This window comes from Elephantulus edwardii, unplaced genomic scaffold, assembly GCF_000299155.1.
Source record: "Elephantulus edwardii isolate Elephantulus edwardi_28Jun2011 unplaced genomic scaffold, EleEdw1.0 scaffold00202, whole genome shotgun sequence".
NCBI classification, from domain to species: domain Eukaryota; kingdom Metazoa; phylum Chordata; class Mammalia; order Macroscelidea; family Macroscelididae; genus Elephantulus; species Elephantulus edwardii.
In genome coordinates, this window is record NW_006399952.1 from 4,495,559 (window position 1) to 4,513,044 (window position 17,486).

The following is a 17,486-nucleotide window of genomic DNA, read 5'->3' on the forward strand; positions in this document are numbered from 1 at the left end:
GAGAGGAAGACCCTCTATGAGATGGATTGATTTGGTGACTGGGGTAATTGGGATGGGTGTGTCAGAGGCAATGCGGTTGGCGCAGGATAGAGCAGGATTTAGGGCTGTTGTGCATAGGGTCGCTATGAGTCACAAATGACTCGACGGCACATAACAACAACAACAACGACATCCCTTCCTCATTTGTATCTGAGCTTACAGCTCATATCTGTGTTCAATGGGTTGTTATGAATTGTGCTCAACTAGACAGCACCTAAAATCACTCTATTTGGATTCTACTCCCAGAAATTTTTTTCTTTTGGGTACGATTTTTGTTCTGGGGACAAAACTTTGTGACTTGTAAGTTGTCATCAGATTCATGCCACTTGAACATTCAATTCTCATGTGCTGAGAGACACATTAGAGTTGGCAGAAGTCATGCCTCCCACCTCAGGTTCATATGCTATCTCTGGTGGCCCACATTTCAGTAAACAGCTTTGGGCAATTGTGTAGGTTTCTTGTTCTTCATTCATCAAGCGGCCCTCTTGTTTTCTCTCTGAACTTTCTTGAAATTGGCAAAGCATTTTTGCTTTTTCAGTTTGGAGACATCTTATTACCTAATCGCGAAATTGTATGCTTTGCTATTCTAATTGTTTCCTCTCTTATGGCCGGATTCAAGAAGATTAAGAAAATTACTGTCATCTAAATGCATGCTAATTAATAACTTATTTTATAGCTATTATTTCCATTCCAAAAAAGTCCTATATAGGGTACCGTTTAACACAGAGAATAATAAAGGTGACACTGACATATTCTGGAAGAATATATGTACTAAAATTATTAATTTCATAGTTCAGCAATATAATTGATTCAGACTCATGGTACAGTTTTGCCAATCAGTCATCAAATCAGTGGTAAAAATAATTGCCAAAAAAAAAAAAAAGACAGTTGACAGACAACTATCAAAATAGCTACTAAGAACTCATAATAAAAGATTACCACTCCTGGTGTGATTGAAAAGGCAATTATTTTGAAACCATTAGACAAAAGATGGTGATAAAGCATTAAAATCAATATCTAATAACAAAGATACCTTTATGACAAATTGTCACCTTTACTTACTTTGTCACAGAAGACCTTGATCTGGCAATAAGCTCTATGAATAGGTTTATTGCTACGATTATTATAACTGTAGGTATCAATCTGAATCATCAAAGGAAGTCCTTTCACTCCTTTTTGGGAGGAGAAATCTGTACTCAGGCAATTCACAGTGATAAAAATCTGAGGAAGAGAAAAACAAAGGAAATAATTCATATCACCATAGAAGAATATAAAAATTACATATGCCATATAAATCACATAACACATACTATATTTCATATATATAATTATAAATTACTAAAAATTTTGCTTGTATTTTATCTTGAGAGTGACAATTTAAAGTTATTTCCTTCAATTAAATCAGCAAACTTCTATTTTTTTAATGAATCATAAATTTTATTTCAAAATGTAAACATCACTAAACATGCATACACATTAATACAGTAAAATTTACAATTGTGTTAATTTTTCTTCTTAAATTTCTATTTCTTTTAAACCTGAGTAAAGTCACCTGGGGAAAGCCATGTATGTTTACCATAAAGTTGTCACTTCAAATACTTGCATAAACTTCTTAATCTCTAATCTTCAGAATAATAAACATATGATACCTTCCCATGAATACTTTTGCATTGGTTTTCACTTTCCTTTTTTTATAGTTTTTAAGATCCCTTCTTGAGGGACAGAATATAAATGCTAACATATTTTTCTTGTTAAGAAAGTAAAAGTGGAGCTGGTGGAGTCAGACATGAAATAGAAAGGGGGAAAAACAAAGTCCAGAAAAGTCTCTCACTGCTTTAGAATTGTGTACTAATATATTCTAAAAGCCACTAACTACATCAAAAGCATTTTTCTGATCCTTGTCTTATTTGGTCCCTGAACTTCTCATTCACTTTCAAAACCTGGAACTGAATCCTTATGCATCATAGCAACACGACACAGAGCAGCCCTGCAGAAAACAAAGATCTACTACTATGAGTTGCAATAGAAAAGTCATTTGAATTTCTGATTTAACTACCAGACCTGATCGAATTAATTTTAAGCCCTATGCCTGTAGGTAATTTATACAACGAAGAATCTCATTTTTAGTGCTGTATCTCTAGAAAGATCATTTTTATTTTGGGCTCCTCACTTGGCAATGAAAAATCCATCAGAGAGGCACTTCATCAAAAGCAAGTTGATGAGTCTTAGTGACAGGCTAATAACAGCACCCTGGTGCATTGTGCCAAGGCTCTCACATTTCCACCAAGCAGGAACGAAAAGTGATCAGAACTATAAATACAATCACTCATTCTTTCATTACTTAATTCATTTGCTCACTCATTCATTCTACACATATTTACTCCAGTTCATAATGGGTTAAGCACAATATTAGATGTATTCCTTTGCCTCATGGAGCTGATGGCCCAAAAGGATGACAGATGAAATAATCAAATAATAAGCAACAAAGAGTGGTCAAACCCTCCAGCTAAGAATGTGCACAGAGGTCCTAAGAATACAGAGCAGAGCAGAACACTGAACCTGGAAGGCAAGAGAGAAATGTAAAACCTAGAGACACTGAGCACAGAGCAGAGGCTCCACAGACACTGGTCCATGACTGAGGAATGGTAGAAAAAGAGAACCACCAAAGACACAAAAGGGTGCTCTCGTGGCTTAGTGGCAAGGACTTGTGCTGCCAATCTCAAGGCATGAGGTTTGAATCTATCAGTTACTCCTTGGGAGGAAGATGGACAATCTCCTCCTGTGTGATTTATAGCCAGAGAGCTATGGGTTGGTTCTGCCTCAATGGTACAATGGTACACAGCAACAACAGCAAAGATGGAAATGTCAGATAATCAAAAGGAACTGAGTGATAAAGAATATATACATAATATCATATATTATATTAATACACACACATATATATATATATATGGTTATATATATAACCTAATTTTCCTACTGAAAGTCTGAAATTCCAGAGTAAAAGTCATTTGCCCAAGGCTACATCTAGAGGAGAAAATGTTACCCACTGCTCCTAGAGGTGCCCTACGTGTAGAGAATGATATTCAACATCCCCTTATGCAACAATTATTTCTGAGAATGTTATGCATTAGCATAGGATTAGATTGGAAAAAAACACAATATGAGTTCTCTAAAGACTATATTGAGGAGCAATGACGTTAGTTTGGGGATGCCTTATTCAGGCATCTTTTTAATCACTTGCTATGCTGCTGAGAGTCAGACAATGAGTAAGGATGACCAAATTGATGTCTTTGAACTGTGGTATTGGAGAAGAGTACTTAATTCTCCATGGATTGCCAAAAGTCCAGCCAGAGTGCTCCACGAAGGCAAAGATAATAAAGTTTCATCTCACATACTTTGGGCATGTTACTTATTATGTGCCTTCGAGTCACTTAAAGCAATTCATTGCAACCCTATGCACAACAGCTCTGAACCCTGCTCTATCTCAAGCCAATTTTATTTTCTCTAACAAACCTACCCACATTACTACAATCACTCAGTCAATCCATCTCACCAGGGTCTTCCTTTCCTGAGCTGTCCTTCCACCCTTCCAAGCTTGATGTCCCCCTCCAAGGATTGGTCCCTCCTTGCAACATACCCAAGTATGTGAGAAGGAACTTCAAAATCCTTGCCTCCAAGCAGTAACCTGGTTTCACTCTCTCCAGAACAGACCTGTTGTTCTCCTAGCAGTACATGGTATATTCAGTGCTCTTCCAGAACCACAGCTCAAAAGCATCAATTCTTTTTCTATCATCCTTAGTTATTGTCCAGCTCCGTGATGCACAGCAAGTAATTGTGAAGACCATGCTGCTAAGGGACTATTCATTGGAGGGACATCATGCTTGGGAAGGTGAAAGGAAGATCTTCAATGAGATCACACAGTGACTGCAGCAATGGGCTCAAGTGTGTCAGAGATTGGGAGGATGGCATAGGGTAGGGTTCAGTTTTGCTGTTCATAGGTTACCATGAGTCATACTCCACTTGATGGCACCCAACAACAATTCTATTCCTGAGACTGTTAGGAATAGGACTAGATTGGGAAAGAGATAATATGATAATTCTCTAAAGATTATATTAGTTTTGCCAATGTTGAGCTATAGGATAAAAAAAAAACAACAGATTTTAGACACACTGGACTTATTGTTACAATTACTTCTGACAATGGTGTTCTATTGGCCATAATGCATACATGCAGCCTGTTACCATCAGAAGACCTCTCTTTTGAGCTGTCCATCATCAGGACAAGTAATCTATCTGTTGGTTGAATAACCTCCAGGCGTCTCGAATCAGAATGACTTCTTCCACTCCTTCATAAAGCCTGCTTACTACAGCAGAAGTCAGAACAGAAAGAGGTTCTGAGGAACAGTTCTTGAGTTATCAGAATTCACAGGTGGCTTATTAACTTATCAATATATCCCTCACAGTGCAAATACACTCAGACAGGCAGGAAGGAGTATTCACTGTGGCCTTGTTGGCCCCCAGTCTCAGTTAAGAGAGTTGGAAGGATGAATCATGTACATTTACAAGCGCCACTTGAGTAGTAGAGAACCACAGAAATAACAGATACTTACTGGTAATATACAACAATAAATAGACTCAATTCTCCTTGGAGGAGCTCTGAAAATCAGTCACCCACTAGAGAGGGTCTTTAAAGGTCAAGTGGGCTACTACACACTGGATTCCACTAGGAGCTACTTAATAGAGACAGGGTCCTTAGTAGAAGGCCCAGTGGGCTCTCGTTGACTCATAGCATCCTGATTCATGAAGAGAGAACAATAAGAGAATTTGCCTTCTCTGCTACATTGTGCTGGCAGCTCTCAGCGTTATCATAACAGGCAGGGATTTTATAATAGGGTTGGCAGCACTTTCCTCTCGCCTGGCTGCTTGACCCAGCAGCAAAGTACAGTTTCAGTGCCCGATGGTATCAATCACAGTTTCGCTGCACTGCACTCAAAACCCAAATGGTTGAACTTTAACTGAATTCAGGATTGGGGGTAGGAAGGCATGGAAGGGCATTAAACAAAGCCTCGGCTTGGAAATGGATAAGCATTCATTAGTTTCATCTTGCAAACCAAATCATGCCCCAGCTCCTTGCACAGCAAACAATTGTGAGAGCAAATTTCTTGGAAGTTTATCTACAAAGTACTTGTTTGTAAATGTGGATTAGAGAGGCTTAAGGAAAAGGTCTGATTTCCCCTACCAAATGCTCATCCAAATGTCAAGTACAGAAAATTCTTTTTAACTTTAGTTGAAGCCTGATTATATAAAGAATACATGAATGATGTGGATAATTGGCCTGTTATCCAAGAGTTACGAATGTTGTGTAATATATTCAAAACCTCAGTTTTTGTTTTCTTACAATTCTGATAGTGTTTAACTTATTTTTGGGGAAAAAATTCACTAGGTCCAGTGTTTTCAAGCAAATGATAGCTATAATTCTCTATTATTTTTCCAGATTAATTCAGTTAGAAATTCTTTTTCTAAATAAACCAAAAGCTCTCTCCAAAATACAGGCAGCCTATTTGACATGTTTTAACAAAATAATCTGTTAACGTATGAGTGAAAATTCCCATTTTGCTGTTCCTACATAAGACAAGTGACTGAGTCATAATACAGTTTGCTTAAAATAAGACTTATTAAAATATGCAGATTAATGAGATTTATAATTACTACATTGACTTAACTCTTAGTTAAACATATTTCTGAGAGTTTACATTAAAATAAATGGGCCTGTTTTGATTTATAAAACATTTTGTCATGTAAAAATCACAACTTTGGTTTGATATAATAGATTTCTTTCCTTCTTTAAACAACTGTATTTTGCAATTTCAAAAAGAGTCTCTGTGACTAAAGATGGAAAAATAAATGTGCTTGTGTCCTGATAACATAGGACCCATATGAGCTCCTTTCCAAGAAATCTCATGTGCATTTGTCCCTAGATTACAGGCAAGAGGCAAAAGAACCCCTATACATCAAGAAATAAGTAATATTTTCCTCTAACACATATTTCTCTTTCACAAAAAATTATATAAATATGTTTGCCCTTGCAAATTTCCTTATGTTTTCTCTTCTTGGATCTTTCAATTATCAGAGCTTTTATAGTAAATTTCCTTTTTAACCTTTATCTTCCAAATGGATGTGGCTGTATTTGAGTATAGATGCAATGAAAATTGAGACAGAAAGATAGACTGAAAGTAGACATTAACATGTGAAATCTCTGTTCTGAGCATTCATTCATTTTGTTCATGCATTAATTCACCAATATCTATCAAATACTTTCACTCTGTGTCTGGTTTTATGCCACAACATTAGGCCACAGAATGGTAAGACAGGCCTAAGGGCGTTTACTGTTTAATGGAGGGTCTGTGATAGTACTGCTGTTGCTGCTGCTGGTGCTGTTGAGTTGACTACCACTCATCGTGCCCCTCTCAACAGATGGAAACCCTGCCCTCTTCTGCATCAGGCTCACAATCACTGGCATACTCAAGCCAATTGTTGCAATCATTGCAATTTAACACCAGCTCAGTAAGAGTCTTCCTCTCTTTCACTGTCTCTTTCCCAGATTACTTGAAAGATCCATTTCTGTGGCATTGATAGGGCATGATTTAAATTCCCTACATATTTCCTTTTCCTCCCTACAGATGTAGGCATACACGGAGATACACATTCAAATTCTCGCATATTCTGTTATAGTTCTCATAGTGCTTTCAGACTGCATTTGTTCTGGTTCAGAACATGCCAAGCTTCTTCAAAGCATCACAATATCAATTCTTTCTTCCTGTATGATTTTAGTTCCATGTCAATGCTTCAGACACACTTTTTAAGAGCACCTCCTTTACTTTTCTGCACTTATTTCTCCTCATCCTACCTCTCCAGCCCATGTCCAGTGGCACACTCTACTACGTGGCTATTTTCAGTTTCCTTCATAGCACTAAACAGTATTTATCTTTTTGTTTGTATATTTACCGCTAAATATTCTATCTTCTTCAGATGGTAAACCCCATGAGAGGAAGGTCCTGTCTACCAAAATCCACCTCGTTCTCAGTGACAAGCCTATCTTAGACACTCAACACATATTTATCAAGTGAATTAAGGAAACATATATTATTTTGGATGCTAGTGCTTTTATAAGCTGCACCTCGTGGAAGTGGAGACCGATCTGGGTAGCTTAAGTTGTTAGGATAATACAGAGGAACTAGCTAGCTGCTGATGGCTAAGTCTGTCATCTGACTGTGATTCCCTGGTTTGGCAATCATGATGAGGTCATTCCCTTGATAAGGTTTGATGCAGTAGTGTATTCACCCCTTTGATGCGATTTGCTATGTGTAGCCAATGAAAAGAGAAGTTTCAATGGAAGTATGGCCCATATCAAGCATGTAAGAAAGCCTGGTGGAGCAGAATTGCTTGTTGTTCCATGTCTACTCTCGTCATTTCTTTGGTTCCTTGCCAACGAATATACATATTCATTTCATGTCTCAGGTTTTGCTTCTCTGGAAAACCCAGCATAGATTCATTCATCGGCAAGAAATACTATAGTTGTCTATTTGTGTGGCATAAACAGTTAAGCAGTACTATGTACTCACCTAGATGTACCTCATAAGATAGAGCTGTTGATCTAATCAGCCCCTCAGAAAAATCACAGCCCTTGAAAACCTTATGAAGCAATTCTATTCTACACATATGTGTTGTCCTGAGTTGTAACTGACTCAATGACAACTAAAAACCTTTATCTTCTAATTTTACTTTTTATCTTATATTACAGTTATTTACACCTCTGTTTCTTGCTCAAGTGAGACGTTCTCTGAGCTTCACTTGTCTATTACTAGATCTTACAACTTACAGAGGCTGTGTGGAAAGAGCAGTGTTTCCGAATCAATCAGAAAGAGCCCATGATCAGAATGCTGAGTACTGCGTGTACCACCCTCTCTCTGGGCCTCATATTCCCCAATTGTTAAATGAAAACTAATACTCACTTAAACGATGAGTATTGCGTAAAGGGTTTGGCAGAGCGCCTGGTGTATGGCAATCATTGGACAAATATTAGTCACTGAGCACATACAAACCACATCGTTCTATGTAATCCAAAACTGCATTCTAATTCTCTGCATACATACAACCATCCATACCTGTTTGTTACAGATCTCTGAACTGAATTCAGGCCAGAAACCATGGCTACTTTGCATTCAAACAAAAGATCAAGTTGTTGATGTCTTCAGTGAGATGTGTTCCAAAGATTATGCCTTCTATATACGAATTAACTCTAGGTTTATAGCTTTTCCTGCCATCCATTACCTTATAAAACTGGAACAAAGGCATGGCTTTGTTTAAGTTCAATACCAAAGACTCTAGCAAATGTTTGCCCTGCCCTTTTAAAGCTTCCTTCATCCATGCCACGCCCCAGCAAACACATAAAAATGCCATTTACTCTGATTCCCAGTACGTATCTTGACCTTTCAAGACCCCTCCCTGGAGTCGCTCCCACCCCATTTCTTTACTTCTGAGACTGTGAAGATACCCTAGAATATTCTCCCCTTCTTCACGGTGGCCTATTTAAAATTCGGCTCCACATAAACAACAAAAAAATATTGTGGATACATTTTTAAAAATGTATCACTCTTTATCACCACAGACCATCTTGATCAAGATGAGAAAATCCTCAAACACATCAAACTATTCTGAAGTGAAAGAAGAGAGGTCACGATGCCACAAGGCAGTAAAGATTATAGTCCTTTTGTTTAGTCTTTTGGTTTTCCTTTTCAGCCTGAAAATCAATATTTACATATCTTCTCTTCTCCCATGATGCTCAGCACTGTATCAGCACAGAGAGAGAGAGAACATTTTCTAGTTAGGAACATGCCCTCGAGAAATGTGATTCATCAAGACTACCAAAAGCCTAGTGTTCCACCGTGCTATGTTCATCACACAATAGGAGCTAATATAAATTGACTAAAATAATATTTTAGACCAAAAAGAGGTGGGGCTGAGGTGGGAGGCTGAGGACAAAGAAATGGAAAGGAATGGCAAATTTGGGACAACTTAACGGCTCTGCCATTATCTGGTACTGAATTTTTAAAATCTATTTTTTTCATCTGTCGTTGTTGTGTACTGTAGAGTCTGAACCGACCCTTAGCTGACCCTCCACCAGGTTTTTGGAGGCAGTTAATAGAATGGGAGGAGACTGTCCACTATTCTCCCACAGAACAACTAGTAGCCTTGAACTGCGTGCCTTTGAGATTGCAGCGCAGCTTCTTGCCATTGGGCCACCAGAACTCCTATGACCTTATTTTCTACCACAAAAAGATGGAACAATTAGCAGCACATAAAAATTGTGTGTTATCAAGTCAATTGCAACTCACAGTCACCCAACAGGACAGGGTAGAATTACCTCAAATGGTTTGTTAAAGTTACAATCTTTACAGAAAAAAAAGTCACCTGGTCATTTGTCCTGTGAGCTGCTGGTGTGTTTGAACCACTTATCTTTAAGTTAGCATTGGAACACTTAACCATTGGACTATCTATGTAAAGGCAGTTACAATGCCTAAACATTCATTCCTCAAAGATCAACTATTTTGTTTATAAAATCTCATGTTTATAACAATAGTTTTAAAAATGATGACCTTGCATGTTAATAACGTACACCTGGTGTGCTAAGGTAAGGTGATAGATGCATGTCAAGTTGGATGGGCTACGATTCTCAGCAGTTCAGCAGCTATGTAGTAATGTAACTTGGGAGTGGTGTAATGATGTATTTGGCAATTATGGAATGATATAGTCATCCTCAATTGTCATGTTAACACCAATGTTCACATAAGTCTGGTCTTTGGAACCTGACCACATCAGTAAGTTAGGGGGCCAGTGTATCCTCTCCAATAATACATAATCTTTGAGCATAGGCTATGCTCAGAGCAATTCCATTTCTTTAAGGCTGTGTTTCAAGTTACTGAAATAAAGATCACAGAAACAGAGGAGCTGTTTTCCTCTTTGTTAGGAGCTGATGGAACCACAAGCAAGCTTGAGGCTATGCTTGCTGCCTACCAGCCTCACCTCAAAGGCCAGAGGGAGAAATGGAGGACTATTGAATTGTATGTAGAAAAACTAGTCTGGAGGCTTACTTGTAGAGTTGCACTGTCAATCCAAGGGCCCATGGTGCAAATTGACAAGCTGCTCTGCGGAGGAAAGATGAGCACTGGTCTCCCTGGTGATTAATAGACTCTGAAAATCCTCTAGAAGGTCAACCGTGGTTCGGTTTCAATGTGAAGATATACAACAAGTCTCCACACATGACACTTCCAGTCATATCTCACAATATGAAGACAGACAGCTGCAGCCACCATGGTGCAGGCGACACAAATGTACCCTTCTGTCTGGGACAGCAGGAGGTCAGGTCTGGAGTAGTTATAAATGAATGCCAACTTCTTATTTACGGGTGGACTGACAAACACAGAGAACTTCTTACTCTCAACTCCCACTTCAGTTTTGCTTCTCAGTCTGCTGACTCATCTTAGCAAACTCATGTTCCAACCTTCAGCCTAGGTCTTGGGACTCAGATGCTATCTCCTTGCTGTGATGCAAAATCAGATATGAGGGCAATGAGGAGAAGATGTTGAGAGAAATAAGGCCAGGGGAAATTAACACTGTGCCTCTCCTTTGAGTTTCCCCATGATTTAAAAAATCTGATTCAGATTCATTGTAAAAATCCAATTAGACCTGTAACATGAACATGGCTTATGTGCAAATATTCACTTCGAACTTACCAGCTTAATAGTAAATTACTAGGTGTGTACATATGGCAAGAAGCTGGGCTGCAATCCCCAAAGCACACCATTCAAGGCCACCAGCTGCTCTGTGGGAGAAGAAAGGGCCATCTCCTCCTATAAGATTAAATGCCTCTGAAAACTTGCCAGAAAGTCATCTATATGTTGGTTCTGACTACAGTACACAACAACATACACACACATATATAGCACCCATTATGTCTTCTGTAAACTTTTTATCTTCTCTGATAATCCACATTCTTTTTTATTTTCACTACCTTTTAAATATGCACTTTTTGCATGGTATTGAGAAAGAGAAAGAAATAGTCTGTACTATTCATAAAAGAAAAAATGTTTCAAAGGTACACAGAAAGAATATAAATATAAATAAAATAGTGTGAAACTTTAACTTAAGAGATCAGGAAAAGGAACTACAAAGCATTTGAGGAAAAGGAGACTAAGTGTATATGGTAGAGAGAAGAAGGGATATGTCTCAGATTTGCAAAAGTACAGAGCATGCACTGATCTATAATTAAAAATAAGTGAGGCAAGAATTATGCAAAGAGATCACTAACGTTCTGTTACTCTCACAGCTATTTTGTCAACAATATGTATAGTTTGAGTGTGCAATGTACCAGATAATAAAAGGCTCATGTTAAAAGTGATGCTACAAGCTTATCTTTATTTGGAGTGGGGGTTGGGACAAAAAGCAGGGATAGGTAAGTGAAATGAAGCTGATCATAGTTTTGTTTTGGGTTGTTTTTTTTCTAGACTCATATAGGATGTACCTTCTTTGAAAAGAAAAGTCTTGGAATATTATAGTCTAAAGATACCATTAGCAATTTCCCTCTGTTGGTATGTCAGTTAAAATCATGAACTCTGGCCTCAAAGGGACCTACTCTCAGTGTCTAACTCTTGCACTTGCCTAATCTTGTAGTTGCTGGAATGTGAAGAGATAAAGCACAGATCAGTTACTGAGATGCACAGGAATGATCACAAGCTTCCAAGTTTCTCTTGCATCCTGGACATCCCTACTTGGTCTCAGCTCTGTCATCCAACCTCACTACAAACATTTGTTAACTGAGCAGAAAACATGTGCCTCTTCCATGTACTTAGTCTTTTTAAGTTCTGTCTGAAAGTTCCTTCCCCAGCCCGTATGTGAGAACAATGTTCACTTAAGTCTAGCAAAGCAGAGGCTGGACTAAACAATCCCCCCAACATTCTCTCCAGGAACTCAACACAGGTTAGAAAAGACGTCTGGGCAGGCAGGTGAATCCTTTTTCTCCCCTTGCATACAAGCAAAGATATTACAGCAAAAACCAACCAATCAAAACAAGCACGTGCGAGTGCACGCATACATGTACATGCGTGAACGCACACACCCGCAAGAGAAATCTGTGCATTGTTGAGTTACAGTATGGTTTCTTTGGTGTAGTTTGTGTGTTTGTTTTGAATCACAGAAACAAGAAGAATGGTTAGTAGTGGATTTCTCTGGATTGCTTAACAGTGATGCAAATGAGAAGGGAGGCACATTTTCAAAGAATCAGCATAACTCAGGACTTGAATGCAGATGGACTAAGAGTGCATAGAGAGATGCTTGCTTCTTGTTGTTGTTGTTGTTAAGTGCTGTCAAGCTAACCAGAACTCACAGCCATGCAGTGAACACCATATCTGAACTTTGACCTATCCTGTGCCATCTTCATCATCTCTGATATGTTCGAGTCCATTGTAACAGTCACTGTGTCAATCCTTCCTGTTGTGGGTTGTCCTCCCTTTCTCGGACCTTCCATCTGTCCCAGCATAAAGTCCTTTTCCAACTACTAGTGCCTCCTGACAACATGTCCAAAGCATGTGAGATGAAGTTTCACCATCCTTGCCTCTAGGGAATTATAAATTGTGGGAAGGGTGAGGGATTTATAAACAGCAGGGTGAGGGATTGGTATGATGTACCCTCATAAAGACACAAAAGGGAAACGTGTTCCTTAACATTTGTTTGAAATACTAAGTAAAATCTAAATGTCTAAGTAATTCTCCTCTGTGAATACATGAGAGATGTCTTTGTAACATGCTGAGGTTAGCTTAATTTTGAGATCATTGTGAATACAGAAAATGGTACCAGATAAAAAGGGGCCCATTCTGAGGAATCTCCTTAGAAATCTGGGAGAAAGAGGAGCCTGTAATTAGGGTGTGCTGTACTCCTCTGCTGGGTGATGTCATTGCCTAGAGAAAGAAAACAATCAGTGCCAGGAATCTCAACTCTCGAGTTTCAATAATTCAATAAGACCTTGTGTGGGAATTCCTCATTCCTGGGATTAGTGCCCAACAAATCTGCTTTGTGGGTACCAGTGCTTAGTTACAGGGAGAAGAAGGAAAAAAACAACAACCCTTAAATCATCTTTTGAATGAAAGTCATGAGAGGATGGGTTATTCTAACCTTTCCATTAAAATCACATGACTGTTGGTACTAACACTGTCTAGTGGTACACTTCCACATAAATGACAGTAGATAGGACCTTTGTGATCCATAAACTGCTCATTTGGCTGATGTTTTATAAATTGCCAGGCCTTTCCTCCTAGTCTATTGTAGTTGGGAAGCTCTGCTGAAATCTTTTCAGCATGATGGCCACAGAAAAGTCTCCAATGACAGATGGTGGTGTCTGCACAGGAGGTACACATAAAAGGCAAGAATTCTACCATTGAAGTACCACTTCCCCCAGGAAACATATGGAGAAAAATGTCATCATCTGTCATACACACTCCTATCCTCTCCTCTTATTTTACAGCTCAGAAATCTAAGCACAGGAATGGGAAGTCACATGACTGGCTATTCCAATGCCAGGACTATTCCAGTATCTGATTGTTTAAGACTCAGCCCAGTATTTTTGTCTCATCACTCCCACCTAGCTTTGGTTGTGTGACACCCTCACCCATCTAGATATCATAGAAGCATCCTGAGGACCGGGGCCATGTGCTCATTTTACATGGGTTTCCAGAGTGCACAGACCCTCAGGGCAAAAGATTGTCCAATCACAATTTTTGCTGCTTATGTCACTGTGCAGAAAGACACTGGTCATAACCAGCAAAACTGGTTCTGGATAGAAGACTTTGTGAGAATTCCTGCTAGAATCATGCTGTGACTACTAAACTCTGAAACAATTCCAAGTCATTCTAACTGAGAGTTTGAGCACTTTCCCTGATTATGCTTCTCTTTCCTACGATAGAATGAGGGAAAGTGATTATTGCTTAATGTCCTCTCCTTTCTTCTGATCATATTAAACAAGTAGATGAAATAAAAATAAAAGTTAGCAAAGAAAGAGTGAAAAAGAGAAGTGCTCTAGAAAATGTCATCAATTTTACCAATGGCTCTTACCATAGGTTTATACATGTGAGGCAAGACTACCAGATGTTGGACTTTTTGGGTTTTTTTCTGGTTTTTAATAAGTACACCAAAACTTAAGTCTCAAATAAAAGCTCTCTCTCAACCTAGTCAATCAAGAAAACACCCGGTTTTCTCAAATGCTGCTGCCAATGATCAAAGAGTACTTAGTCTCTTCTAAATTAGCTTTATTTAAAGCTAGTTTAGAAAACCTTACTAAACCAATTTTGTCTTTTTTAACTCTAAAGTTATATTACTCAACATGATGATATGCATTTAAATTTCCAAGTGATTTTAGATTTTATGTAAAAAAAAAGATGATCTATCTTAAAAGCAAACTTACCTTCAAAGATGAAAATTTACCACCAATGTAGGCACTTAAAAGAATGTCATAGGAGCTCCCTTCAACACCGCAGTCAGTGTGGGACTCTGGCCTGCTGCTGACATGATGCTCTGAGAATTGCCCAAGAGCTAAGGATTGCTGCCAGGTTCCTGGTTCAATCCTTTCAGCCACAAGCCTAGCTGGGCTTACCAACCATTTCAATCTCTGTTTTGCTACTGCTTTCCCGACACTGAAAACCAATCAAAACCTAAACTACATATTTAATTGTTTTGGACATGGAGTGTGTCTAGGTCATGAAAGGTTGAATGTTCACCAGGACTAGAGGGAAAGTGAAAGCAGTTCCTCTTAAAAGCACTTCGTTTCTTTGAAGACACTGGGAATCATGGTTTCCAGAATCTTTGATTTTCCAAAGAACCTGAAAACCTGTATTTTCTTAAAAGTAATCTCCTGATTAAATATTTGAAAAATTAGCATATAAATACATAAATATGCAATATAGATTCATATACTCACAATGTGTATCTATACTTTCTGTGGGTCATAAGACTATATGTAAATCAAGAATTTGTGTCCTCTGGCTATACAAACCAAAGCATCTTGTGACACTAAATGGTATCCTATTCCAGAAGCTTTTACAAGATTTTGGTGGGATTGTTCACTGTGAGAATTAGAAAGTAAACACAACTGCCTTGTGAAGAATGAAAATCACAAAAAAGTCCTGTGTGAGAACAATTCCTTTTCCTTCCTTCATTGCTGAAATTTTCCTTTTTGTAACCATGTGATTTTGGGTTTCCCAGTTTACATGTAAAATCAATAATATTATGAGACATGCCTTTGGCTCTGTAGACAAAACACTAATCTTCTTGGTCTCTTTAGTGAAATGGACTTAATTTTAATGATTTTTTCCTTAAAAGTCCTTTCAGTGGTCTTGCAAATTAATGGAGCTATCTTTTTCTATTATTTATTGATTAACTTAAACCATGTACAATTGCAACAACCAAGCAATTGTAATGAAACACATATATTAAAGAAGCAAAAACATGCCATTGCAATAATTAATATAAAATATCCCCCACTGCAATTTGTGAAATTGGATGTAAGCTTAAAACTCATTTGCTTGAAACAATACAGGTACATACAAATAAAAATGAGAAAAGTGAGCTTCTACCTACGGCAAGTAATTGGTGTGATCTGAATGGGATGGAAAGGCCAATTTAATGCCAAATTAGCTACCTCACTTGCCTATCACAGAATCCAAAACTTCCATGATTAAAATTGTCCCTTTACATTTGAACTTTTTCTTTGAAAAGTCCTTATTGAAATCTGGCAGTTAGTATACTTACAACTAGCATCAATCGTCATTAATCACATGACAATGGGTATAACAGTATAATTACATTCATATTATGCTTCAACATTGACAAAGCACTTCCAGTTACCTGATTTCATTGTCTTCCCTGCCTTTCCTTCACCCTATGACATTAGGATTGGTGTCACCCATTGCAGTAACTCAGGATGTAAACCCCTCTGCCCCACCTTACCACAAGCCTTGTGACAAAAGAATTATGTTTATTTATCAATCTTAATTACAGAATAATATGTGATACAGTTTTAACTTGGTTAAATGTCATATTTATTCACTTATATGAATACTGCAAAACCCTTTTTGTAAAATATTTCTACATTAATAGTCACACTATAAGTAACTCAGCCAAAAAGCCTTTCCCCACTTGTCTCCAAAAAGATATTGATATAGGTTCACAAATACTATTTATCACACATATAGCTAAAGCACCAGAAAGTCTTACAAAATCAGCAATTATAAAATCACTGAAAGCAACAAAAATAACAAGTGTGTTTATATCCCATACAGACAAAACCACATAATTTGAAATATCATTGTGGTTCAGAAATAATGACAGCTCTGGCCAGAGCATACTACAAAGTTCAAAAAGTAAATTAGTCTTATAGATTCATTGATAAGGGAATGCTTTTTTACCATTATAACTAGTTGCGTTGTTGTTGTTGATAGCTGTCAAGTCAAGCGTGACTCATAGCGACTCTGTGAACAAAAGACCCAATGCCTTTCCATAACTATGCTCAATTCCAAGTTCATAGAGTTTCCAGAGACATGTGGTTTAGAAAGTGGATGCCATTCCTGCTTCCAAACCTGTTTTAAAACTGGGAGCTCCAACAAACACTGTCCACATTGATAAATCACTCTGGTATTTGATACCCCAGTGTTACAAGGTTCAGCATCACAGCAACCCAAGTTACTTCATACCGCACATTGACAAAGAGTGATTTACAAAGTGGAAGAGTGTTCCTCCAGATATAAACAGCACTAGTTTAATTTAATCCAATATGGATAGAGGCTCAATGTCAAGAAGACAAAGATTCTCACCACTGGACCAATTGGCAGCATCAGGATAGATGGTGAAGAGATTGAGATTGTTCACAGCTTTAGTTTGCTTGGCTCCACAGTCAACACTCTTGGCACCAGTAGCCAGGAAATTAAAAGGCACATTGCCATGGGAAAGTCTGTTGTTAGGGACCTCTCCAAAGTATTGAAGAGCAATGGTGTCTCTCTGGAGACTAAGGTGCATCTGATACAGGCTATGGTCTTCGCAATCACTTGTTATGCATCAGAGAGTTGGACAATGACCAAGGAGGATAGAAGGAGAATTGATGCCTTTGAGCTGTGGTGCTGGAGAAGAGTATTGAGAGTACCATGCACTGCTAGGAAAACAAACAGATTCATCCTGGAAAGGGTTAAACGGGGTGGCTCTTTGGAGGCAAGGATTCTGAGGCTCCGTATAACATACTTTGGACATGTTGTGAGGAGAGACCAGTCCTTAGAGAAGGACATCATGCTTGGGAGGGTGGAGGGACAGCGCAGGAGAGGAAGGCCCTCTATGAGGTGGATTGATTC

At 38.3% G+C, this 17,486-nt stretch overlaps 1 protein-coding gene across 1 annotated transcript in view; it reads right to left on the reverse strand.

The window, feature by feature from the left end:
• GRHL2 (grainyhead-like 2 (Drosophila)) overlaps nt 1-17,486 on the reverse strand; it is a 172,057-nt gene that overhangs the window by 36,223 nt on the left and 118,348 nt on the right. The window contains exon 9 of the mRNA XM_006897162.1: nt 1,102-1,260. Within this exon, the coding sequence (XP_006897224.1) occupies nt 1,102-1,260 (159 nt within the window). The remainder of the gene's footprint in view (nt 1-1,101; nt 1,261-17,486) is intronic.